At 42.0% G+C, this 26,936-nt stretch overlaps 2 protein-coding genes across 5 annotated transcripts in view; both read left to right on the top strand.

Moving 5' to 3' along the window:
- Positions 1-1,669: 1,669 nt before the first annotated feature.
- TCP11L2 (t-complex 11 like 2) lies at positions 1,670-20,032 on the top strand. Of its 4 annotated transcripts, none has more exons than XM_074165134.1 (11): positions 1,670-1,731; positions 4,531-4,653; positions 6,655-6,824; positions 8,105-8,237; positions 9,188-9,308; positions 10,038-10,258; positions 11,071-11,207; positions 12,249-12,436; positions 13,791-13,972; positions 14,710-14,882; positions 16,234-20,032. In XM_074165134.1, exons 2-11 carry the CDS (start codon positions 4,580-4,582, stop codon positions 16,476-16,478), a joined length of 1,644 nt encoding a protein of 547 aa, XP_074021235.1. In that variant the 5' UTR covers positions 1,670-1,731; positions 4,531-4,579; the 3' UTR covers positions 16,479-20,032. The 4 variants fall into 4 exon arrangements, with proteins under 4 accessions (XP_074021235.1, XP_074021227.1, XP_074021243.1 ...); XM_074165126.1 differs by having other exon boundaries at positions 1,670-1,963; positions 8,102-8,237; positions 16,234-18,951; XM_074165142.1 differs by lacking the exon at positions 4,531-4,653 and having other exon boundaries at positions 1,676-1,731; positions 8,102-8,237; positions 16,234-20,021.
- A 2,020-nt stretch (positions 20,033-22,052) lies between these two features.
- The window catches only part of POLR3B (RNA polymerase III subunit B), an 84,496-nt gene continuing 79,612 nt past the window's right edge, over positions 22,053-26,936 (top strand). The window contains exons 1-5 of the mRNA XM_074164969.1: positions 22,053-22,124; positions 23,305-23,337; positions 25,629-25,685; positions 25,767-25,831; positions 26,354-26,429. Coding sequence (XP_074021070.1) covers positions 22,053-22,124; positions 23,305-23,337; positions 25,629-25,685; positions 25,767-25,831; positions 26,354-26,429 — 303 coding nt within the window. The remainder of the gene's footprint in view (positions 22,125-23,304; positions 23,338-25,628; positions 25,686-25,766; positions 25,832-26,353; positions 26,430-26,936) is intronic.

Genomic DNA, 26,936 nt, shown 5'->3' on the forward strand with positions numbered 1-26,936 from the left:
AATTTACTTGATGAGACTGGGGCATCCCTTTCCCTCCCTGTGGAAGGTAGGCCACTGAGCACCACAGGTTTCCTCAATTGCCAGTCCACACAGACAGCGCACAAAATGGATCCTGATTCACGGGCCCTGGTGTTTGCTGCAAGTATTCCTTGTGCAGTTTTAGATGATACAGCTGGTTAATTAATAAAAGCAAAGAGCAGAACTCAGGTTTCCCCCATCTTTCAGATCACATTTAAGCCTAAATGGATGTAAAAAAATATAATAAATAATGTCCTTGGAAGTGAGAACAGTCCTGTACAAGGTGGTCCATCTGTACACCACCAGACAGTCTTCTCCAAAGCTCTTTTGAGCTTCTCTGAGATTGTCGTTGCCATGTGACATGCGCAAACCGGGGCAAAGTAGTACAAACGTAGTTATTTAAAACATCGTCTCCTTTATGGAAGCTATCGGATTAGGCTGCTGGACTTAATCCCATTTAATGTCTCTGAAGGCTGGGCTCAGAGCGGCAGGGCTGACAGGTGCTCTGCGTCGCTGGGAGCCAGCGCTCCCGCTCCAGCAGGGCACTTGGCACTTACGTAGACAAACTGTGTTCCCAGCCTCAGGCCCTGGCTTTTGTAGCAGCGGCTACATTAACAGGACCAACAGTGGGCTTTGGTCTTTGCGAATACAACATCTATCCCATGTAGTTTGTCACGTGTGCTAAAGATGACCTACGATGACCAAGGCTTGATTTAGTCAGCACCTGCCTCAGAGATGACTGGTTTGCCCTCCATGCTTCCTAGTAGATGAGGCAATGGTGGCACGTAGTTCCTGTGACGAGAAGAGATGATGACCCCGACAGGTACTGCTGGCCTGGTGGGTGCCTGAAGCTGCTGGGTGGATGAGGTCAATACAGCAATAAGCAAAGCATTTATAATAATAGTGCTGCATGGCTTCACGTTGCGTTCCTCAGTGGGCGCTCAGCAGGCCTCCGAACACCACAGCCATGAGCAAGGCAGGTGACTAAACCAGGCTCGGTTTGGAGCCGCTCCCCTCAGGCTAAGATGGCGAGGGGTGGGAGTGGGGGGGCCATGGTGGCAGGGGCGCTTCACCACACATCCCTCCTGTCGAAAGACTACAGAAACCAGGGCAGGAAAGCTCGTGGGGCCATATTTAAAGCTCCCTTAGCAGCGCAGTGAACACAATCGAACAAACGCACCCTGAAGCCCTGCCTCTCCCCTTGACGAGAACGGGCACTTCGGGTCGTCCTCCTTCTCCCCCCCCCCGGTCGCCCCGTCCCCTCAGGCGGCTCCGGGGCGGGGCTAAAGCGGAGGCCCCGCCCCGCCCCGAGAAAGGGGCGGGGTCAGCCCGGATCGACGCGGCTCTTCCGTAAACACCACCCAGCCCTTCCCCTGGCCTTCCTCCCCGGGCAGGGCCCATTCAGCGCAGGGGGGAGTCCGCGGAAGCCGCTTCCCCCCTCATCACCTCATCTTTCTCCCCGCTTAGCGCTCGGGCAGAACGAAGAGACGCGGAGTTTTGCTGCGGGGGTAGCCGCGGGTTGGCCCAAGTCCCTCGCCGTTGGCGGACAGGAAAATGTTAAGCCCACCACCAGCACCCCCACCACCCCCCCCCGGCAGAGATGGACGCGCCCAAGGAAGACACTAATAGCCCGGGCTGGGCATACAAACCCGGGGGGGGCTGTTTAAAGCCCCGGCGAGCGCCGCGCAAGGAGGGCGAGCTTCGGGGGCCGTGGTGAGTGACCGGGGCGAGCAAGGGGCCGAGCCGAGCCGAGCCGAGTCGAGTCGTCTGACGGCGGGACCATACCGTCCCGCCGTGGGACGGCGCATCTCGGCCAGGTGCACGCCTGGGTGTCCGGGTGAGAGCTGGCCCAGGAGCTGCCTTGCCGCTCTCCCGTGCGGAAGGGGCGGCTGGGAAGCGGTGGGCCTGGCGCTCCTCTCCCCCGCTGGGGCTGCAGCCGCAGCAGGTGGGTTTCGCTGGGTCTGCCGCGTACCCCGTGTCTCCGGGGCTGTCTCTCTCCCTTAACCATCTGTCCCAATGAGCGCAGCCGTGGGGTCTCCCTCCCACCCCCTCTACAGCCCCGCTCCAGCATCGCAGAGCAAGGGCACCCTGGGCTCCCTCCCCGGGGGACGCGGGGCCGGGACACTTGGAGGCGGGCCCCCGGGCTCGCCTTCCCCACGGGTTGGCAGGGAGAGAGTTCCCCCCTCACCCTTCTCTTCTCCTCCTCCCTTCCTTCCCCCCCCCCCCCCCCCCCCCCCGGGCCTGTCCTTGGAAACGCTGTTTGTTTTGGTCGGCGGGTGCCAAACTCCTGCCGCTGGTAACTGTTAAAAACATGGGGCCGGGGGAGGAGACGGGCAGCGAAACAGATGGGAGGAAGAGGAGGAGCCGGGGGCGGCGGTGCCTCTCCCCCCCTCCTCCCCCCGGCGCCCCGCTGAGGGGAGGTGGTGGCGGGGGGCGGGAGGGAAGGGAAGGGCCTCCGCGCCCTGGGGCCGCGTCCCCCCAAATGGGTGAGGTGAGGGTGACAGCCCCGGCTGTCCCGCACACAGAGCTGGGGGGACGCGCACTCATTTCTCTTTTACTTACTTATTTCGAAGCCTGTATGTAAAGGGGAAGAGCCGCGGAGCTAGAAAGCTAAAGAGGAGGAATGTCGGCTACGAGCTGTCAAAAGTGAGGAGTGAGGACATTCCGTAACTCTTAACAAAGGCCCTTTTCTGCTCCGGTCCCCCGGGTGCTGACAAAGGTGGGGTCAGTGAAAGGGAAACTCGAGCCCCAATGAGGTTCTGCCGGTGCCAGCTTGGCGATAGTAAGGATGTAAGCCCAGTGGAATAAACAAAGTTAAGACATTTATAGTGGTAGAACTGAACAGAGTGCTAAAAGGGGAGCATGGATGGAGGGACTTATTTGAACAAAGCAGGGCTGTGGAAAAACTTTTCTTGAAGATGGTATCTGAAGGGGAAAAAAAAACACTTTCCAAGCTGTCTTTTTCTTTTATTCCCCAGGCGCTTCATAAAATAACTTATAAAGGAAGCCTTCAGGAATAGAAAGTGTGTTTGTGTTCTCTAATCTGATCTTGCAATCTTGATCAGTTCTAAATGAATGATTAGGTTGGGTGATGTGGTGACTGTGTAAGACCAAGATGCCTTTATGCTTCTACAGTGTGGTCTTCATTGAATCTTTACTAAAAAGAGTAATCTAAATAGCAGCAGAAACTGCAATAATTTAGTTCTGCCCTATTAAATTAACTGGAATCTTGGGGTTTGTACATTTAGAAGATAGTTTTAGCTTGGTCTCCCATTTAGAATTTAACGTTAAAAAACCCCTGCAAAATAGTACTGATTGGAAGAAAGCAAACTTTAATGAAGCCACTGAAGATATCCTACCTAATATGAAAGTATACATCAGTTGTTTTTAATGCAGGAAGAGTAAGGCAGGCTGTAACCACAGGCTGACCCTTTAATAGAATAAGTAGGATATTAAGCTGTGTATTAAAACAGCCTAATACATAATACTTAATGAACAACTCAAAAAAAAAAAAAAAAAAAAGGTGTTGTCTAATCAAGATGGTGAGTTACAAAGAGATCTTGGAAGCCTAAAGGGCTTTCCAAAATATTTTTACTTGGGAATTATATTAATCTAAACTTAAAATTACATGTGAACTTGGTCCTTAGTAATTTGTGAGAAGCTCTATGCTGCCTACAAAAACATAAGGAAAAGCAGCTCTTCTGGTGTATGCTATAAAGGACTAAGTAACTCAGTTGTCTATTGTTGTAACTAATTAGAAAAGCCTTTTTTTTTTTTTTTTTGGTTTGTACATCCCTTTGATATGTTCAATGAATGTACTTTTCTCTAAGCTTTGTAGCTGTCAGGCAGCATATTTAAAACCTGTAGATGGCATATCCAGATTCTGCTTGTGTATTCGTGTATGTTTACTTTGATATGCTTGCTGCCTTTTTTATCTTTTTAAATCTTTAGCAATAATGTTCTGAATCTGCAGAATACACCTATTCTTCCTTACCATTCCATTTGAGGCATCCTACTAGGAAATGTATTTACTGTGGTAAAGATTGCAGTGTTGTTTCAGTGCGTCATCTGCTGTTGCATTGTTGAAACTTCTTACTTAAATTAAGCCTGAAGCACTTTACTGACAGCTCTGCTTATCCGTGTGTGTGTGTGTATTATAGGAGCAGGTATGGTCTCGGTACATCAAAATATATCATGAGTCTCTTTTGAGATGCAAGTATCCTTTGCTGGATGTAAAGACTTGATGTATGTAGAATTTTAATTTCCACTTTAACGATTTTCTTGATTAGGGTAGAAAATGGCAGTACTGACTTGCTTCCATGGCTGGTTTAGTACTTCCTGTAAGGAGCACCTTCCAAATCTAAATATTTGAATATTTACAAATTTGAGTATTTGTTAAAATTACCATAATGACAGTTAAGAGGAAGATCTTGAAATGATGATGTATAAATTGTGTGAGAATTTTGGTTTTTTTAATGGTAATTTAATTTCTTCCATGTTCTTAACACGTAGACTGGAGCAGTAGACACATCTTGAAGTGCTCATACTAGGCGAGTGATTTATGAGATCTTTCGTGCCACTGATAACGTTAATCAGTTCTTTCAATGGACCACATGCAACATTAACCTTTTGGAGGTTAGTTATTTATGTATAAATAAAGGGGTTTGATACATGACTAAAGCCTGGAAATAGTGTTCTGATGCTGATCCAGAGACAAGAGTGGGAGAGTAATAGAAGCTTTGCAGGCTCTGTAGGGTTACTGTATTTTAAGTGAGCAGTTCCACATCAAAAACCTGGAGAATGTTCTACAGTTAGGTTAGGTTACTTGTCACAACTAGTTTCTAGTCAGCGCTAGCTTGGAGATCTGTGATACAGATCTTTATCGAATCGATAGTGTTATTCTCTTGCGTAACATTAACTAGTGACTCATTTCTAATTGTAACTTAGACAAATACAGTTTCCAAGTCAAAAATATCTTAGCCTTCTGGTTTTCCAGGTTTTCTTGTAACTCTGCCTTTTTTAGTCAATACTTTTTTAAAAAATGTGCTTTTTTCAGTTGCTAGTTAGAAATTACAAAATTGGTGTTCTAATAAAAGAGTTATGATGTTAAGGATCACGACTAATGCTGTAAGTCTTGAACCCATGACTTCTGTATCCTGATCAAAAGTCTCTCTTACTGGCTTCTCCAGTAAGGTAATAAACGGTCAGCTGTGTTCTTGCTGATATGATTGATTCTTTTCACAGAAAAGGGCATAAAACATTTCATAAATAAGTCACTCAAATACATCCTCTTTCCTCTTGGGAGAGGAGGAGGAGGAAGAGTAAACATACACTTAACAAATGTTAATCATCTCAACTAACAGGTGAGTACTCATCAGTTAATACCTCATCAAGTTATAAAGGCCTATTCAGGATGAGCTGGTACCCAAAAAATCTCTCTAAGCTGTAACTAGGTGCCAGTGTGAAGAAATCTTCCCTGTTACTTGCTTTTGTCTACCTCTTGACCCAAAAATAGATCATCCTTTTGCTGCTGAAAGTGGCTTTTCCCAAGTTCAACAGTTGCAAAGTATTGTTTGCTTGCTTGAAATTGATGCAATTTAATCATAAATAAAGTCATCTTACCTAAATTTGCTGATGGAAAGCATTGTTGGCTATGTTTCTTCATAAAACCTACTACAGAATGCTTCATGGCCGTAATCAAAGATGGACAGCTACTCTTGGTATCTGGGCCAAATTCCTCTAGTAGCAATTATGGCTGACTTCCAGTTTCTCATTTTAATATGGTTATGAACATACTTTTAACTTCCTGTCATACAGCTACTAATCATCTCTATCACACTATGCAGCTGCCCAAATTCTCTGCAGTTGCAGATTATCTGCCTGGGAGGCAGTTTCTTTATGTAGACAGAAGCACTATGAAGCATGACGCTTCTCAGTGTTACTTGTCATGTATGCTGAATGTACTGTTTGAGGCTCAGAGTTACCATTTGACTTAAAACAGAAAAGCCATCCATCCTCCCGTTCCACCCCGAGGAGGAGTATTTTTTGAGTCTGTGCCATTGTCAACCTGATTCTGAGCAAAGACACACCTAAAGCATCAGTCCAGACTTCTAACTACACCCTATCAGAAATGTAGTATTCTGAAATACTTGCCTATTCTCCCCCCCCCCGCCCAACTTCTATGTTTGCTTCAGAGTTGTTACACTCAGTGCAGTCCATTTGTAGAAGGAAGCTAATTGCTAAACATCGCTTCTTGGTGAGGTCAGGTGGGGGTTGGTAACATCATGAGATGTCTTTATGGATGTTGAGAACTTCCAAAATTCTGACAACGAGCAATTTCAGGGGTTACAGGGGTAATCTTATATTTTTCAAATATAACCAATTTGTGGACAGTCTCTAATTAGCATAACCATTAAGGTATGAACATAAGACACAAAACTTTCTTGCAGAACAGGCGTGGCTTGTTAATAACTGTGTAATTCTGCCTGTCAAGACAGATCCTTTCTGTAACACCTTTTTAAGAGAGGAAACCACTTGTTCATTTACAATATAATGTTCAGTATCTGACTTTTGAGAAGTGAACAAAAAAAATAATAGTAAGTGCTGGTTTTATGGGAAGTGTATTTGTCTTTCCAGGTCTTGTTTGCTGTGGCAGCTAAAGTGGATCAGAATGCCTCTCAATGATGAGCAGAGCAGTGATTCAGATTCTTCACGCCTCTCTGAAAGCACAGCTTCCTCTAGCGACTCCGAATATTCAAGACAGAGCTTTAACAGCGATTCTTCAAGCAAACCCAGTTCCCCAGCGTGTAAGCCTATTTCAACCTTACCTGCTTTGTGCATAGACAGATAAGGCTAACTTATCTCATTTCTTTTTGTTGTCGTGGGTAGAACCTGGGATTCTGAATCTTTAAGAGTATTAAGAGAAAGGCATGGCTTTCTGTCTGCTATGAAGCAGCGCATCTCCTTGTGTGTGGAACACCACCAGCAGCTGTATCTGTGGGGGTCTCCCTGTGTACTCCTTCCCTCCAGACAGTGTAAGAAAAGTGTGACACCATGGACAGTAATCTTGAGCTAATCTTGATACTGGTAGCAGTCTCCCACTCAACCAGATACGGCTTTGTGCAAAGGGTGGTTTTCTTCTGTTTGCTCCATACTTAAAAATTAAATCTGTAACTCACAGATTTATAATATTACATGAAGTTACGTGAAATTCAGCTTGAACTTGTATTTTTTTTTTTTTTTCATAAATACTAGGGTCAAACAGAAAAAAACCACACTGGCACAAGGAAGGTATTTCGAGTAATGATAAATAAAGCCTTGGTTAAGATGGGCTTCATGTTCATGTCTGTAAGCATTCTCAGACCATGCGTACTTCTTAGTGTCTATGTAAGTGAAGTCTTACATTAAAACAAGCTTGTTAGTGGAGCTGCAACTCGCAGCTGGCTCTTTGTCTTTATTACCAGTCTTCAAAGACTTAATTCCAAATACTAAATTAAATGACAGAATTTGTGGGTTTACAAACTTTGGGAACTTACTCTTGCTTTCCAATGTAGAGTTTCTGTTATGTTGTTAATACTCATTTGTAAAAAGGGAGTGTAACTTACGATGCATCTGCTATGGAACGCGAATGAGGGGTTCTCAAGTCAGTAACTTCAGAACCTTCTCTACAGGCAATAAAACCACAATATAGCCATTATGTGCTCAGAATCATGGACATCTGGGATCTGTTATTGCCCATGCTTTCGATCTGGTGGATTTTACAGAACAGTCAATAGGAAATCTGTAGAATGCAAGATTCTGTTTTAAAGGGAAAAAAAGACATCTTAGTTAAAATGTAGAAATACTAAATTGCTCTTCAAAATGTCATGAGGCTTGTGTGGTGTTACTCTCACACACACCCCTGATAAGCTGGGAGTTTCCTGAGTTAGTGTTTTAAGAAGATATAGAGACCTGGTAGTCCTCGGTTGTTTCTTCCAGAGTACTAGAGTCCAATTAGAAGGCAGTAAAATTTCTAAATTTTAATATTTTCAATTGCACTTACCAACTATAGATATTTGGCTTGAATTGATCTTGTTTGTTCCAGCAGCAAGCCCTCCCAAGGTTATTACATTTGATGAATTGATGGCAGCTGCAAAAAATTTGACAGACTTGACTCTAGCTCATGAAATTGCTGTAAATGCAAATTTTTGCATAAAACATGAAGACTTCCCACAGAACAGGTAAGAGCCTGTTTTTTGCAAAAGACAGCACTGGGGTTGGGGAAGGGAGGAGAAATGAATGGAGCACCAAATTAAAACAAACAAAAACTAAAAAAAAAAAACCCAAACCAAAAGATCTTGGAAGGCTACAGATTTTATCCTGCGCCTCCAGGAGTCACTGTCAAAGCTGTCTTGCTTGGAACAAGTGTTGCAGTCCAGCTGAGTTGATACACTGTCTTTGGAGCATGTTGCTTTGTCTTAAATATCATGTGGAAGATAAAAGGCTAAAGCAGTATGAATGCACATAGCGGAGGTAGGTGTCAGTCTGTTCTGTGCAGTTCCAAGCCCTGTGGAAAAGATGAAACAGTGGCCTTCTCTGCAGTTGTATGCTGGTGCCATAAAGATAGAGCTAATCTCAAACATAGCTCTAATTAACTAGCCCAGAAGAGTTGCAAAAATGCCTGGAGATCTAGAGGAAGTGAGGAGTAACTTCCCTAATGTAGGTAGCTAAAATGTTCTTGCTTACAGACGTGTCTGATCTAAAAGTTACTCTGGTATTTACTTTGAGAAGACTTAGTAAAAACACAAACAGGCTTTTACTTACAAGTCCCTTAACTGATAATTGGTTATATGACAGAATAGTTTTTGAGAAACCTTAGTACCTAATGTACCAGGTTAGGATAATGAATACAAATTCAATAAGCAAAAAGGAAAGGTAATATCTCTTTACCTACATCTGAATTGCCAGCTCCATTTCATAAAATAACAGGTGTTTCAGGAAAGACTTGTCAGTCTAGACCACGTTTTGGGAGCTGATGATCCACAGCCCAAGAAAGCTATGGTTGCAGGGCACAAGAGCTGGTGAGGTGTTGTGTGGTTCCCAACAAGTGATCAGGCTCGCTCATCTAACACTTACCAAGGATGAAAGCTACTTGGGAGTCTTTTCTGTATCTAATGGACTTATTCCACAGCTTTGCGGGCACAGTGAAACAAATTGTACACAAGGCATTTTGGGATCATTTGGAATCAGAACTGAATGAAGATCCTCCAGAATATGAACATGCTATCAAGCTCTTTGAGGAAATTAAGGAGGTAACGTTCTTCCTCCCCTGTGCCCCAGTATTGTTTTGTCAGCTTAGGTCTGAGAGTCTCTTACTTCACTGACAGGTCTGCTACCTCAGTCAAGCCAAAACCTTCAAGTTATCTCTTCTAAGATGAAACTGTGATTATTCGGAACTGCAAATAGGTGTCTTTTTATAGTATATTTATGTTAATCATGATTATGGCCATGAATGCACAGTGGCATGTCCACTCAGCTTTCATTGCATGATGGTTAGTTGCAAGTCAGCTCTTTTCTCAAAGTTTTGTATCTCTACCAGCCTCTTTCCAGGAACATACTGTGAGCTTAGGGCATGAACAGGAATATAAACGTGACTGCACCTGCCCAAATAGGCTTCATTGTTTACGATCTTCACACAAGGGAGCATACAAACTTTCAATCCTGGCACAGTACTAAGTCTTTCAAAATTTTAAGTTGGTAAATGTTTGTTTTACAGGGCAGCCCCCAGCTTTTGAAAGAGTCTCATTGTTGACATGCTCTCTGGTTTACTGACTTTGAGCATTTTTGCAGAACTGTACTGTGATCCTTTTAACAGTCCTTTTTTCCTGCTACCTTAGATAATGTTCAGTCTTAATGTGTCTTGTTATAGCTGGTCAGCTAAATACACTTGTTGACATTAATATTAAAATCTTACTTCAGCATGTTTACTAAGTGGTTTTATTGATAACCTTTTCCTGTTTTTTTCCCCCCTGTTACTTTAGATTCTTCTTTCCTTCCTGACTCCTGGAGCAAACAGGATTCAGAATCAAATTTGTGAAGTTCTAGATACAGATCTTATAAGACAGCAGGCAGAACACAATGCTGTTGATATTCATGGGCTAGCTAACTATATCATCAACACTATGGGAAAGCTATGTGCTCCGATAAGAGACAACGATATAAAACAGTTAAAAGCAACTGACAATATCGTAGAATTACTGAGGTTGGTATTTGGGTGTGTTTTTAGAGGAAGAACTTCTCTGAAAGAGTACTGGGAGTGGAAGAGGGGGGTAAAGTCTTAAAAAGAAGTCTTAAATTGTCTCAGTTTACCTAACACCTGTTTTCAAACTATAGGAAAACTTATTTTTATACAGAAGCATTAAAGGGGAGGAGCTGTGAGACACCGTGACCAGAATATTATGTGTCTTACTTTTTAATGAAATGGGTAGAATGCCAAGATCAAACACTACCAGCTCTGAATATGTAAGCCACTGAACAAAAAAAGCACTCTTGCAGTAACCTGTGTTTTGGGGACTGCTTTTTCAGTCTTGGTAATCCTTAGAAAATTTAATCAGCATACTTACACTGTTCCTTCTTGAAGTGTTAATTGCGTGCTTCCTCTGGGAGGCCAAAATTTGAATTTAGATTCTCTTTAGTAAAGATCTTACTTTTTACTTGAACTTGAGTAAAACACTTGCATAAAAGGGCAGAAACCAGTTTACTGCTCCTCAGGTACACTGAAATATTAAGAGTAAATGGTAGTTATTCTACTGTTTTGTTGCAACTAGGATCATATACAGGGACCCAAGCAACTGGATCAGAAGGATTGTTTCTCTTGGTGCAGAGTGACTAAAAAATTAAAATCTGTTCCTTTAGTCTTTCAAGTATCCTGGAAGATAGGTAATACGTCTGTTAAGCTGAAGTAGTGATGACTGCCAGAGTTGAAATTAAAGTGCTAATGTAGGTGTACCTCACATGTGCTGATTAAAAGCAATAGACTATTGTAACTGTCAAATTTTAAACTCCTCCTTTCAGAGAAATATTCCGTGTTTTGGACCTGATGAAAGTGGATATGGCTAATTACACAATTCAAAACCTTAGGCCATACCTTCAGCGTAATTTGGTGGACTATGAAAGAACAAAATTCCAGGAAATTCTTGAAGAAACACCAAGTAGGTATCATGCTATATTTAATTTAAACCTTTATTTAGAAAGAAGACTATTTAAAGATGTGCTATAAAATCCATCAATTGCAGTTAATTTGGAGGAAAACTTCAGTTTCTTGTTTGGATCTAACTAATGCAAAAATCTTTTGACAAGCAAGCTACCAATGGGCAATTACTTAAGGCGCTATAAAGTATGTTCCTCTGTAATCTGGGGTGCTTTCAGACAAATTTTTATTTGCTAAATTGGTTGGTATCTGAAAAGCAACAATCAATGGCTCTCACTGTCTGGAGGCAGAAGCCCTACATATTGAAGGATGAGATTATATCTCTTTTCTCTGCAGCAAGTCTTTTGTTAGTCTGAAGTAAACACGTAAAACCAGTTAGCGTGCCCAAAAGTTGGAAGGGACAGGGTCAATTTTTTTAATAAAAGGCAGGCTCTGAGGAAAACTTCTTAGGTGATGCAAAGTCTACTTGACCCACTGTTACAGGTTTTATGTAATGTGGCTAAACAGTCTTCAGGAAAATAGATTTTTCCAAGGAGAAAAAGTAAACTTGCTAACATCTGGAGCAGGGGCTTCTGTAATAGAAACCCTGAGCCACTGATATGGCCTGCCGTGTTTCTATATGCAGCCTGTGAAAGAACTCTTTAAAAACATTTCATTTGTTATTAATACAGTTTATCTCCCTTGACCTCTACTTTCCAGTCTCGTGCCCCAACTATTAAGTGGCCTCCCAGAAAAAGGGGAAAAAAATGCTGTGGGAACTTGGACTTTGAGGCTTTTTTTACCCAAAAATCTTGGTTGAGGTCTAACAACTTGTTTTTGGGTTTGTACAAGCTAGCTAGAATGTTATGGTGACAAATGGAATATGATCAGTGGAAAAAAGTGAGGGAGAGAATTTTTGTGTGTGTAGGCTCAGCTTTCCACTATGTTTGTTTAGTCTTCAGAAGTTCAATATTCTTGGTTTTTGTGTACAACTCTCTTCCTCAAGCTAGTGCTTATTTTGATGGAAGCATGTAGTAAATCTGTGCGGATTTGCAATGTTTAGGTGCCCTGGATCTCACAACAGAATGGATAAAGGAATCAATAGAAGATGAATTGTCCGCTATTTCTGATGAATCTTCCTCATCCCCTGGTGCTGATAGTAGTTCTAAACGAATTATTAGTCCTACGCTGGTGCTAAACAACGGCTACTTGAAACTGTTACAATGGGATTATTGCAAAACAATTCCAGAGGTAAGGAGGTGTATTTCAATGTCTCTGGATTTCTAGCTATATGAGAACATTGGGTTAGTGTAATAATCCTGCTATTGATGACAATAGGTGAAGTATACTCTTGCACTTCTTAAATTTCTGAATAGTCGGAATTTGGGGAGTATATGCTAGAATCATTTCTGAATGAGATGGGCAAGTCAACAACTAGATGAGAATAAGGTAAAGGTTGTTTTCCCTCCATCCAGTCACAGCTCACCAGCTCCACCCTAAGAGCAGTCTTGGCCATGGTCAAAGGCTGGGCCTTGTACGGCCAGCACTTGGCTTTCTGTATCTTTGAGAGAACTGAGTATAGCACCCTGTTTTCCTAACAGCAGTGGGAATTGGTGGGATCACTCTTGCTTTAGAACAGAACCAGTAAAAACCTAAAGCCCTCTAAAGTAGGTGTTCACCTTTTCTCAGTGTGTATAAACTATTGCTTCAAGAATCACCATTCAGTTTTTCCCTCCAACTCCTGATTACTGACCTCTGCAACTTTCCGTAAAGCCAATTTGAAATTGGCCATCAGTCAGGGCTAAAATTAGCATCTGCAGTGAGCGCCTTAGCTATAGTTAGAGTGGCCTGGCAGAGAATTTGCTAAGTACATGGGGTTGCTCTTAGTGCTCTCGGTCAGTGGACGGAAGGGAAACCACCTTACTCTTATCTTCCTTCAAATGGTTTTGATTAAGAGCTACAAACAGGTATCCTCTGGTGAATCTAGTTTGTCATACAGTTGGATGTTAATGCCCCTGCGCTTCTGAGTGGAGGGATTTGGTTAGTTGAGCTCTTTCTAACCTAGAATAAGTCACTCCAGCTGTATCTTGCTGCTCGACTGGCTTTTTGCCTGTAGCAGGTTATGTATCACTTGCGGAACCTGCTCTGGTGGCTGAACTGGTGGTTGTCATGTACAGTTGTTCATCACTGTCCACCAGTTACAGATTATGACACTTCTCAAAGGACAGCTGAATCCAGAAGACTATTCTATCTGTAACTGGGATCACTACAGCGTCCTCTGGATCCCCTGGGCATTCCGTGTCATGGGCTGAACTGTTGGTCACAGGTTTCTGTCAGCAGTGATGAGGAATAAGATGCAATGTCCTCGGTTTCCTCTGTACTGAAAGCATTACCTCTCTTCCCAGCACAGGCTTACTTCTGGTACTCGGACATAATGCTGCTTTGTGCAATACCACGTATTCAGGATATTTCAGCTGCTGTCTCTTCTGACTTTGCATACTTGTGATTAAAAACATTAATGCTTCATTACTACATCCTGTACCTGTCCTTTTCCCTGACTTTCTCCCTCCATGTTCCTAAATTAGTATTATTGTTTTAATTCTAGACTCTAATAACAGATGAAGTTCGTCTTCAGGAGTTGAGAGAAAAGCTCAATCAATTAAAAATCATAGCTTGTGTTTGTCTCATAACAAACAATATGGTGGGTGCAGCAATTGTAGATGTGCCTGATTTTGCTGACCAACTGAAAAGGATCTCTGTTCCTCTTCTTGAAGGCATGAACAAGAAGTAAGGCTTTGTTTTTATCACTCTTCATATTACTTTTTTTTTAACAGGAAATACCAGGTGGATCTGAAAACCCATGGAAACAATTCAAATGTCATAGCCAGTGCTTGTAATAATAATAAGATACCAAATTTTAATAATCTATATTCCTGTTACAATATAAGTCCATTGCATGTTAGGCATGTTTTCAAACTTGTATTTTAATCTTGATGTTTAGTCTACAGAACTTGGAGCCTAGTACTAATGTTCATTCATATCCTGCTAACACTGGAGAGACAATGGCAACACATTCACTAAATTGTCTTGGCAGTTGCTTCAAACTTGTAGGTAATTTAAGCTATTTGGCTGCCTATCTCTGCTGCCACTTGCACTACAAGCAAGTCTGGGATCCGAAAGTGTCTCATAAAATAGTTTTCCACTCTGTTTTTTCTCATGAGATTTGCCCTTATGCTTATCCTGGGCCATAAAGAACTGGTGTCACTGCTACACACTTCAAATGATTTTTTTTTTTTTTTTTCTGTTTGAATCACAACTGGGTCCTTATCTTATCTTCCACATGGAGATTGTGGTCCTGTATCTGCAGATGTACATAAATCCGCAAAAGCGAAAAATAACTTTTATAAATTCTATCATTGCAGAGAGCAGGTTGAAAATAAAAGGGAAAGGAGACAAGTGAGGTCACCTTACAACCTATGCTACAGAAACTGCAGAAGTTAATGCTTTTTTTATTTTTCTTCCAGAACTTTTGATTTGAAGGAGGCTCTGAATGCTATTGGTGTCCAGGTTTGCAGCAAAGTGAACATGTCTCTAGCTGAAAGGGATCTTCCCACGCTTAGTGAAGAAATGCAGAGTAATTTAATGGGTCAAATCGCTCATATTGTTGAGGACAACAATCCCGTCAGTTCCTTGATTGGTCAGTAAGATAATAATTGTATTATTGTATGTGTCTGTTTACAAACTTACTCCCAGCAAGCTTAATCAGCTAATTATTCTTTAAAAGCACTTCGCTACTGCAGTAAAATACTGGCTCAACTAAGAGTGAGGAAATGTTGTTTACCTATAGATGGTGTTCTTGGTACGCTGCAGAGCATGGTTAGTCGCAGTGAGGAATAATTTAAAAAGTGTCTGTACAAAAAAGCCTAGAGACGCTAGTATTTTGGAGAAGAATTTAGGAAAATGAGTGCCATTCATTCTCCCCTCTGTTCTGGGTTTAAAACTAGTGGTCTCTTTAGAATCATAGAATTGTCTAGGTTGGAAGGGACCTTTAAGATCATCTACTCCAACCATCAACCTAACTCTGATAAAAACAAAAAAATACACCTCTAAACCATGTCACTAAGCACTATGTCTAACTGTATTTTAAATACCTCCAGGGATGGTGCCTCAGCCGCTTCCATGGGCAGCCCATTCCAACACTTAATGACCCTTTCAGTGTAAAAATTTTTCCTAATATCCAATCTGAACCTCCTCTGGCGCAACTTGAGGCCATTTCCTCTTGTCCGATGGCCTGTGACTCAGGAGAAGAGACCGACCCCTGCCTCGCTACACCCTCCTTTCAGGCAGTTGTAGAGAGCAACAAGGTCTCCCCTCAGCCTCCTTTTCTCCAGGCTGAACAACCCTATCTCCCTCAGCCTCTCCTAATAAGACTTACTCTCCAGAGCCCTCACCAGCTTCGTTGCCCTTCTCTGGACCCGCTCCAGCACCTCAATGTCTTTTTTGTGGTAAGGGGCCCAAAACTGGACACAGTACTCGAGGTGGGGTCTCACCAGTGCTGAGTACAGTCGAACGATCACTTCCTGAGTCCTACTCGCCACACTGTTCCTGATACAGGCCAGGATGCCTTTTCTGCCTGGCAGTTCTCCAGCCACTCTTGCCCAAGCCTGTAGCGCTGCATGGGGTTGTTGTGACCCAAGTGCAGGACCTGGCACTTGGCCTTGTTGAACCTCATCCCATTGGCCCATCGATCCAGCCTGTCCAGATCCCTCTGCAAAGCCTTTCTATCCTCAAGCAGCTCTTTCTTTGAGTCTACTTCATATTAGGTAATGTAACTCATTGCAGCAAGTTTATGCCATGTCCACCTTGCAGGAGCTAACTTAAAGAAGCTTTCACTATTGCTTCCCATTACAAACACAGGCTTGGGAAGGAGTTGTTACCCATGTGGTTGAATTTTTTTTGCTGTGCTGATGTGCAGGGCGCTTACAAAGCAAGTGTGGCTTCATCTTGGGTTTACATTTGTTCTGAGCATACTTTATATTCCACTTCAGACAAACGAATCCAGTTCTTCATGAGAAGCTTGCTTGCTCTTCCGAGTTTTCAGAAGTGTATGCCTACTATGCCAGGAGGCCTTTCTGTGATTCAGACGGAGATGGAGTTTGTTGGATCTCAGTATGCGAGCATTGTAAACTTTAATAAACAAGTTTATGGACCATTCTATGCAAACATACTTAGAAAACTACTTTTTCCTGAGGCATCAATGGGGAAAGCAGAAACAGAAACACCTACCAATTAAAAAACATGACCTATTTCTGTACCCCATGTGTTGCCTTCCAAGACAGTGATCTGACTTGCCCACGAAGAAGAGCCCACTCCATTGACTATTAATGAGAGAGATCTTGTAAAATGTATGCAGGAAGTTTCTGAAATTCACTGGAATGAAATTAATTTCAAGGACATATATTTAAATAGACTAAATTTGTTTAATGGATTGTGTCACTTGTAATAGCCAGTGAATTACTAGTTTTATTTATTATAATTTGCAGCGGGGAAGAGCTGTCAAAGTACTTACTGTTTTGCCACCATTAAAACATAACATGTTTCAACTTAAATATATTTTACATATAGCAATGCAATTATGAAATGACAAAACAATTGTAGATAAAATGTACTGTGCTTACATTGTATTTTTGTAGAGCGGGATCTAATAATGCAACTATGTTTCTGAAAAGACTTTGAAGCAAAAAATTATAGCATAACTGCTTTTGTAACCAAAACCAGGTTCATACTAGGCCAAGTTCTGGTACTCCTGCAATTACTGGAACCGGAACTTTGCCTCTGTTACATTAAGGAATGCCAGTATTATAAGCTGTTTGGAGTACAGCAGTTACAGAAGCAGCATTCACCACTTACAGTAGGAATCATTCAGAACTACTCAACTGTAACTAAGGTTAATGATAAACACCTAAGAAACTATGGGGGAAGGGGGAGACTGGAGTAGATTTCTGTATATGATGTTTATAAAGCATTTTGTTTACTCAGTGCAGGTCATCCAGATCTTTAATCTCTAATATGTGTATGTACCGATCTTTTATCTTAATGGGTATTAAGTATTTTTAAGTTAGGTCTTTCTGACCTTTATTCCCAAAAGCACTTGAGAGTGACCTTACAGAGTACCACAGAGCAACTTCCTCTTCTATATTCTGTTGGATTGAGGGCATAAGATTTTAAAAACGTTTTCTGGGGTCTGAAAGCAAGAACCCAAATCATTAGTCATTCTTGAAAATGGGATTAGATTGACTTTCACTGAGTCTGAGAGAAACACTGCCGTTTTCTTCAAATTCCTTTGGAATAGGCCCTAATACTTAGTTCCCATTTAAGGCAACAGGAACCTTGCATACAGAAAAGGAATAGGCTTGAAATTGATAAATGTGGAAGTAAACTTTTGTAAGTTTACGCAGGCTTTATTTTGCATATTTCAGATTACTGGGAATAGATACTGCTGGAATACGTGTTATAGACATGTTCTTGTCTATGAAATTGAATCATAATTTACTTGAAAATTATCTTTTAATATATTATCATATAATAGTCCTTTTAAAATGTCACATATATATATATAAAAACTCCATGTGGTACAAGTTATATAGCTTGTTTTTAATATTTTATATTACAATCTATTTTTTATGAAGAGACAAAAAATTGCCCGTAAAAGCTTAATGTCTCACAAAAAATTGTATATGTATATTACTGTGTTTATCATAAAGGTCTAAAAAAATGGGCATTATTTAGCACTGTGGTTTTGTAGTCCATTTTTACAGAACTGTGTACTCTTTTTAGTAAGAGTAATGACTTCTAGTCAGTTGTTCCTCAGTGTCCAAAGACTTTGGACACACGTACATGGTAAGAAAAACTTTCTTCAAAATGCCTTTCTAGAAGAGAAATTTCTCTAGTGCACTTCTGCTCAATCCCTGGTAAAAACATTGCACAAAATAAAGATGAATGCATATTTTAAAGGGAACTGTTTCCTGAAGCCTGAGGGAAAGGAACTCTTAGAATATAGTAACTGTGCCACTAGATGAAACAGGCTTGCTCAGATAAATATGAAATTTTCATACACAATTTAAAATCACCAAAAGAGGAACGCATTTCAAAAGCAGTTATGGGGAATTAAATCTTAGTGATTTACTATATCTTTAGAAATACCTAAACTATTTTCAGCTTCAGCCAAAAGAGGATTTTATGAATATTTGAAGATTAAGTATAACATGATTATGAAATTTTTATCATAATACTTTATATGCATTCTATTGTAAAAATAAATATCAAACTGTAGATCTTTAATGTACTGGGGGAACTGTCATACTAGTTTTTAGCAGTAAATACTCAAAAAATGAGGATTCGTTGGGGGTTTTTGGCAATTAAGGTGACTTGCAAAGGGCATTTTATAGCATGGCCTATGTTTCAAGTGATTGTTTAATGTATCTTAATTTTTATTTAATGTTTCAAACATGGACATTGCATCTGTTTGATGTCATGTGTTGCATGCTGTTTATGCTACCGTGGCTGAAATGCACTTGCCTCTATTCTGAAGTTGTCCTTGTGAAACAAGTTGCCATTCTGTAGCAGCTTCCTTTGTTGAAATACAAATATTTGAGGTTTTGTATGCATTTAAATTTTGTTTGTGATACCACTAGCAATGAAAAGTCATTTATGCAAACTTTTTAAATGTAATGGATTGTTAAATGCCGAAGATAAATTACTGCACTAATAATACGTTGTGACTCTCTTCTTCTTCTGTAACTTCTCAGTTGCAGCTGGAGTGTAGAGTAGTGACTTTAATGCAGCTGTACAAATAATATTCCAAATAGTTGCTTGCTTACCATCTTCCAAGGAGCCAGATTTATTGGGTTTGTGTGACAAGGTTTTGTTAGTAACTATAGGTAGGGCTACAGGGATGGCTTCTGTGAGAAGCTGCTATAGAAGCTTCCCCCATTTCCAATAGAGCCAATGGCAGCTGGCTCTAAGTTGGACCTGCCGCTGGCTGAGGCCAAGCCCATCAGTGATAGTGGTAGCACCTCTGGGACACCATAGTTAAGAAGGGGTGGAAAAAAAAAAACACCACTCAACTGTGGTGGAACAACAGCTGAAGAGAGGAATGAGAATAGGTGAAAGAGCAACTCTGCAGACACCATGGTCAGTGAAGAAGGAGGGGGAGGAGGTGTTCTAGGTGCCAGAGCAGAGATCCCCCTGCAGCCTGTGGTAAAGACCATAGTGAGGCAGGCTGTTCCCCTGCAGCCCGTGGAGATTAATGGTGGAGCAGATATCCACCTGCGGCCCATGGAGGAACCCATGCCAGAGCAGGTGGATATGCCTGACGGAGGCTGTGGCCTTGTGGGAAGCGTGTGCTGGAGCAGGCCCCCTGGCAGGACCTGGGATGCCATGGAGAGAAGAGCCCATGCTGGAGCAGATCTGATGGCAGGACTTGGGACCCTGTAGGAGACCTGCGCTGGAGCAGTTCATGAAAAACTGAAGCCTGCGAGAGAACTCATGTTGGAGAAGTTCATGGAGAGCTGTCTCCTGTAAGTGGGACCCCACAGTGGAGCAGGGAAAGAGTGAGGAGTCCTCCCCCGGAGGATGAAGAAGCGGCAGAAACAACGTGTGATGAACTGGATGCAACCCCCATTTCCTCTCTCCCTGTGCTGCTGGTGGGGGAGGAGGTAGAGAAATCGGGAGCGAAGTTGAGCCTGGGAAGAAGGGGGGGGGGGGGGGAAGTTGTTTTAAGATTTGGCTTTATTTCTAATTAACCTACTGTGATTAAATTGGTAATAAATTAAATTAACTTCCCCGAGTTGAGTCTGTTTTGCCTGTGATGGTAATTGCTGAGCGATCTCCCTGTGTGTATCTCAACCCATCAGCCTTTTGCTGTATTTTCTCTCCCCTGTCCAGCAAAGGAGAGGGAGAGATTGAGTGACCTTGGGCACCTGGTGTTTAGCCAGGGTCAGCCCACCATAAAGGTAATTTGTATACTTGATCGTAGCTCCCCTCTTGGGAATGATTAAATAGGCAGGAGACTCCAGAGTGGAAGTTTTTGGAGGGGAGGGTTATGCCAGATCCAGGGAGTGGTGGGTGGCAATAAAGACACAAGAGCAGGTAGTTGGTTGCTCTCTTTTTGGCTGCAGGACCAAGGAGCATCAAAATGGTGGTCAGTTTAAAACAACTGAGCTTATTCACAGCCATGTGCAGATAAGCTGTAGAGCACTTTGCCCAGAATACAGCACTATTAAAAGTTTTTTGGTTGCAGGAGAATTGGGACAAAGTGTAGCTAATGGGTGTTCCCTTTCTCTTCTATGATTTTTAATTAAAGGTGACTGTTGGTCCCATATTGCTCCCCTTTTAGTAGCATTATGCAGAATAACTGCACAATTCAGCCAGTCTTGAAGTGCTAACTGTACTGCATGTGCCTGGGTCAAACGTGCTGAGAATATGCTGAAAACACAGTGTTTTTTGAGCTTCTAGTATTTCCAGAATAACTGCCACTCAGTCGTGTCTGGATTTTGATCTTTTGTGATCCCTGATATTTTTTTAGAACCCTGTGAACAATTTACAATATCCCCAAGGCAAAGTTACACTAAAGAATACCGGGATTTTCAAATCTATAACATTGGAAAAAATTGCTTCTAATAAACTTTTTTTTTTGCCAGTTATGCAGTAGGAACAAGCATTTTGGAGTAAACGTATGGCTGAAAGCTTGTGCTATTTGATAGAGCTTAGGTTTCCTGTAAGTGATAATTAAAAAAGTTGGCAAAGAACTTAAGCAACTGCAATATGTGCTTGGTTCAGAAAGGTAAGAAGGAACTCTTAAAACCTCTAACTCCCACTTTTAATCTGTTATAGTTTTATATTGTGGAAGCAATCATGATTTCTGATTACATGCTAACCGACCAGGTTGTGGAGTAATGGGTCGTCGGACTGAAATGGTTGCTTGATAAGCATGTAGTTAGTTAGATGAAAGGCCGTGTCAGATGTTGTAGGATTGCCATGTATTAAACCAACTCTCCAGGCTGACTCTCTGCTTGGGGCAGGAAATGGAATGGAAGTGGTCTGGAACATTGCTACTCTCGTGTTTAACCCGGGCCTTCGTGTCCAGGATGTGTGGAGCCCGGATCAAACTCGGTGAACTTTACCAGCCTAGAATCTGAGCCAGAGCGGATGCTTGTGTATAAGCACTGTTTTCACACTCTGCTTTTAAAATGTACTTAGCAATTATTACACGTGAACAATAAAGACTTAACTGACACAGGAATTTGCAAAGATCACTAATGTTTAATGTTAAACTGGGGAAGATGAGAAGTCCCCTATTTCACTCGGATTGGGGTGTCTCCATAGCACCAACGCTTGCAAAGAAAAAAGTCAGTTTGTAGGTGATCCAGCTACAGCGTTCAACACTAAGATCAAAAAAAGCCAGTAATAATGCCAACAGCTTATGCTCCACGTTGCTTTGCGTGCTAAAAATTGTGAAAAATCAGTTTGTACCCAAATCGCTCTGTTGCCTCCACCGCCTGCTCCTGGGGAAGCGCCGAGGAGGCCGCCAGGGCCGGGTCATGACGGCGGGGGTGTCTCAAGGATTCAGGGTGGGGAAAGCCCCACACCCTGAACAGCATTCAGTCCCTTGCGAGGAGCCGGGGCATGGGAAGGGAGAGGCTTGACCGCCCTTGCCGAAACGCCCGGCCTTTGCCGTGGCTGTGCTCACCCCTACTAGGCCTCCGTAGGCCCGGAACTTTGAGGCGCCGCGCCGGTGCGACGGGGGGACGCCTTTGGCTGCCGCACTGCGGGTCCTTCGCCCTCAGCCTCCGCTGCCGGGTTGGTGATGGAGGCGCTGGCCACGGAGCTGGGGGCCCTGACTCCGGAGCAGGCGGCGGCTCCTGTGAATACGGTGGAGGTTAGCGGCGACCTAGGGGCGGGCGGCGGCGGGGACCGGCCGGCCGGGTCGACAGGCGGCTCGGCCCGCTGAGGTGCGGGCTCCCTGCCCGGCCTGTCTCCCGCAAACGCCAGCGAAAGGGTTTCTGCCCTCAGCTGTTTAAAGTTTGGCAATGGCCTGGCGTGGGGAGGGGGAGGAGATGAAGGCCGCATTTGGGTTGCTATGGGCCAGGCTGGGCCTTTTTTTTTTTTTTTTTTTAGTGAAAAGAGCACATCAGAAATGGAGCCCAAGAACCTCGTGCGTGTTTTGCCATGAGTTCCTCCGTGTGCTCCTGCATGGCGAGGGACAACCTTACGCCACAACTACAGCATTGCCACTTGCTTCTAAATGCTGAGTGTCAAATTAAAATTACGAGGTGCTGGTGGTGTGTGAGTGTCATAGTGTACTCTCCTGTGGAGCAAAGCGATGCAACCTCCTCCTGTGCTGCCTGGCCCTCATCGCCTTTGCTCCCCACCTGCATCCCTCATCCCAAATCTGGGGTGGGCTCCCCATGCCATGAAGGGAGAAGATGATGCTGATCTGATCTAAGGTGATGTCCCCTGTGATCACTGAAGAACAGAGATGGGGAGAAGTTTGCAGGAACCTTGGTATACTCACACTCGTCAGTACTTTGTTTAGATAGTTTTGCTAAATCTTTGTAGGAGTCAGGGTGCTGGTAGGTTTTACAGAGGCTCTTGTCTGCAACTGCTGCTGCCAGGACTGAGATTCTGGCACGCATTTTGTAAGGTAAAAGTTGTAGCAAGTCTTTCCATGTCAGGAACATAACTTACAGTGCTAACAGGACAAAAAAAGTTAGTTGTTCTTAAATGAGGACATGGTAGAAAGGAAATTTTGTAAGAAATACATATTCTTACTTAAGTTGCTTTTAGAAAAGACAGTGTCCCATTGTGTCATGAGTAAATATTGCATAGTGCGTGTGGCTTACTAAGATGATCCGAGTCAGCTCCCTGTTGTTTTGTTTGGGTTTTTTAACTCATCTATATTGGCTTTGGCAGTCTTTTTTTTTTTTTTTTTTCCTAAATGGATCTGATTTTAAATAATATTACTGTTTAAAAATAATGAAAACAAACAAAAAAGCTTAAAGATCTTAGATGTTTGGTCACTCTTTGGAAATCTATTTCAAACTGGCTTTTGTTTTCAGGAAAAATGGAGACTTCTTCCGGCATTTCTAAAGGTTAGTGTTATGCACTCATTTCATGGCATGAATTCTCTTGTCTCCTTTCTAACTTCACATCCCCCTTCTCTAGCTTTTACTGTTTCCCAGAATACCTATTGTCACCCTCAGTATGGATTTTGCAATTATTTTTTTTTAGTTCATGCAATTAGGGATAAACTTGTTCCATAGATTAGTTTCTTGATTAATCTGTAAATGAATTTGTGGAGCCATCTTTTTCGAGGTTGGTATTTTTGTGTGGCCATTCGGAATGAACAATGTATATGGTGTAATGTTTCCAGATTATTTTATGGTTTCACTGGCACCCAAAGACTCCATTCATGTTCTTTATATGAGACTGTGGTGTTACATTTGTAGTTGTGTTTGTCATAGGAAGCATATAACCACAGATCTGGATTCTGCAAAGGTTCAATATATGTATATCTTCCCTCATGAATGTCAGAGCTTGGTTGAACTCAAAGATTATTAGCGTCTTAATTTCAGTGCTACTCATATAATCTGGTATTAGCAGAAGGCACAGTTCTATATAAAATCCCACTGGATATAATAACAGGATTAACAAACAGTTGGAAGTGAGGAAGGAGAAAGGCAGTAATGAAAATTGTATCATAAAGTCTGTGGTGTTCATAGGTACCTTCATGGAATTGCCACCACCTCTGCACCCATAATAAGTCTTTGGAAGGGTTCCCCACTCCATGAAGGCTCTTTTCAGCCTCATTTTGTTAATTCCTTTCCTTGCCAATTTCAATACCTGCACTTTTCTTTTTGTTACACTCTTGAGTGTTTGATCCTGGCAGGAAAACAAACTTCAAAAGTCAGTTAAGTTTTGTTTATGTTTTCCTTTCGTTCAGGGCCATGAGGGTGCTTCAGGGCTGTCACGAATCCTGTTTTTATGTCTCTCCTAGCAATCACGTGAACTTCCGTCATGAGTTTGAGCTAGTGATATTGTCTGAATTCTTGAGACTGTGAAAAAGAGAGGGCTGCTGATTGTGAGGTGCAATTTACTGTGTGCTTTATGGCAAGTGTATCCATCACACGTTATTTCCAGCCAGTGAGCCCTTTACAGTGAGCCCTTTACCCTTTACAAAATGGAAAGAACGGCTAGCCCAATTTCTAGACACTAATAAATCCATAATATTTTCTTACCTATATCATATGACATGCAATGTTTTTGTAAATTAGGGAAACTTTTATCTAAAGAATTTTGCTCTGGAGTCATTCCTCCTTTGTCTTAGCCCATGAAGGCTTCACTGAGCAGCTGGATTTGTCATTCTAAGCTTCCCACTTCTTTCTAATGATTTCAGAATGAACTGTTGCCTATCAGCAAGCTATGTAAATGCATCTGTTTTCTCTTTGAAGTTTTAAGTCTTGTAGCATGTTAGTTGTCAAGTGATGTTTCAAAGCATAAAGCCCTCTGCAGGTATGTATGCAGGTATGTGTCTCAATAGCAGCCAGCACTTCCCTTTCCAAGGCTGGATTTTGCACTGTAGTTAGGATAGTTACACCTTTTATTTCTGCAAATGCCAGTCTATTAACAAAATGACTGCTTTTCTTAGTATTCCTTCAAGCCAAAATCTTTCTTTTTTCTTTAACCCCAGATCATTGTCCTTATAATCCCCCTTCTTTTGATTGGCCTAAATGCCTTAAACTTAAATCCTTGAAATGTACTGTATCAACTCATTACCTGGGGGAATGGGGTACTGTTTATTCTGTATGATATTAGCCCTGAGCATGTTCTCTGTCTTCCTGCCTGCAAATCAAACTCGGATTTCTTATGAGTGGCCTGCCCTCCTGTGGCTATTTCCTTGCTTATTGTCTTCTCTTTCACACCCGGCTTCTGTTCTGTCTCCCCTGTCTCATTGGCTCTCCTTCTCATTCTTCTTTATGCCAGCTGCTCATGTTAGGGTGCTGACAACTTATTTCTCAAGCAGCACACATGGTTAATTATGCTGTAAATGGTTAAAATTTTTGCAAAATAATGACAAACATAAAATATTTTGACTTGCAGTGGCTCTTGTTTGTTTATACGAATTTCAAAGTCTATTGGGTGTTTACTTTGTACAGTTACCAAATTGCTTTTTGACTCAAAGAACAGTGACAGCTCTGGTGTAAACCTGGAAATGTACAGTGCAGAACCACACTGATCGTCCAGGCAGTTCTCAGAAGTTTGTCAACTGAAAGAATTTAGCACAGATCCAAAAGCAATTATAACTGCTTATTTCTTAACTTCTGCCTTTCACGATTAATGTTATTGAGGTTAATTTTATTTGCTGCATGCATGTATTTTCCAGGTGAAAGGACTTGTGAAGCAGCACATAGACTCATTCAACTATTTCATCAATGTAGAGGTATGAGTTCTTGGTGGGAAGAGAGTGGCTCTTAGTGCTCAGAAAAGGCATGTAATTCTGTTTATTTTTTCTCCCTTTCAGATAAAGAAAATCATGAAGGCCAATGAAAAAGTTACAAGTGATGCTGACCCGATGTGGTACTTGAAGTAAGCATGAAATGATTTCCCTATCAGTAGTAGTGCGTGTCCTATCTCATGGGTTTATTATTGGCTATAAAATGTTCATAGGCACCTGTGTAGATGTAAACCAAGAGAGTATTTTCCATGACTTATCTCTTATTTGGAGCAATGAAAGATGGGAGGATTTAAAGAATAATAATGTGAAGCAGACTTAATAGCCAGCTGTTAACAATACCTTGTGTCACCATTTTTCTGTAATTTAGTAATCTCAGATGACAGATGGGAGTTTCTTTTTGTCTATTTGCAAATATAACTTGGGTTTTATTGCATGTGCAGTTTAAATTTTAACTGACTAGAACACAGCTCAAATACAATGAGTTACTTTGAGAAGAATCATTGCTCATTATTAATCAACCTATGTTCATCAAACTAACTTCATCTTTCAGTAAATGTAGAATTCCGTTTCCTTCACAGGAAGGATTGCCTATCCTTCCTGTTGCCTGAAAAATATTTGGCTCATTGCTCATTTTGGAACTGTTTGTATTACAGGTACCTCAATATCTATGTGGGTACTCCAGATGTGGAAGAAAGCTTCAATGTGACACGACCTGTATCACCTCATGAGGTATTAATGTTTGCATCTGTCTTGGTTGTTTGATCCTAGGAATGTCTTGGATGGTAGCTGCACATGACTTTCAGTACGTGTGCTACATTAGGTGATACAGTGTGTGCCACCATCACTGTAGAAAGAAGCCTCACGGATTGAAACATTGCATAATAAATGTTTTTAATATTATTTTTTAGTTATTTTTTTTTCTCACGTGCAAATGGGTGTCTTCAGTGTTCCATGGTAGCTGTATTTGGGTGGTTTCCATGAAAGTGGTGAAAAGTACTTCTCTGGCTTAATCTTTCTTGTTATGACAGAGCTGAAGTCCTTGCACTACAATGTGATGTTCCTTGATGTTTTTATTAACTTCTTTTTAATTTTAGCCTTGCTACTGTCTGCACTATCGGTCACTTCAGTCTCCCTTTCTCTCCCAGCTGTCTTTGGAAATGTATCTCTGAGTTTTTGCTCACAGTTTTTAAGTCTGAGTCAGAGAGCAAACATGGAAACTTTGAGGAGAAACAGATG

Source organism: Numenius arquata, chromosome 2, assembly GCF_964106895.1.
Source record: "Numenius arquata chromosome 2, bNumArq3.hap1.1, whole genome shotgun sequence".
Taxonomy (NCBI): Eukaryota; Metazoa; Chordata; class Aves; order Charadriiformes; family Scolopacidae; genus Numenius; species Numenius arquata.

Excerpts from the sequence above, each read along its gene's own strand:
- TCP11L2 (XM_074165126.1), top strand. The coding sequence starts at position 4,580 with ATGAGATCTTTCGTGCCACTGATAACGTTAATCAGTTCTTTCAATGGA. Across the intron at positions 11,208-12,248 it reads AATTCTTGAAGAAACACCAA|GTGCCCTGGATCTCACAACA; the intron begins GTAGGTATCATG and ends TGCAATGTTTAG. Across the intron at positions 14,883-16,233 it reads TCCCGTCAGTTCCTTGATTG|ACAAACGAATCCAGTTCTTC; the intron begins GTCAGTAAGATA and ends ATTCCACTTCAG.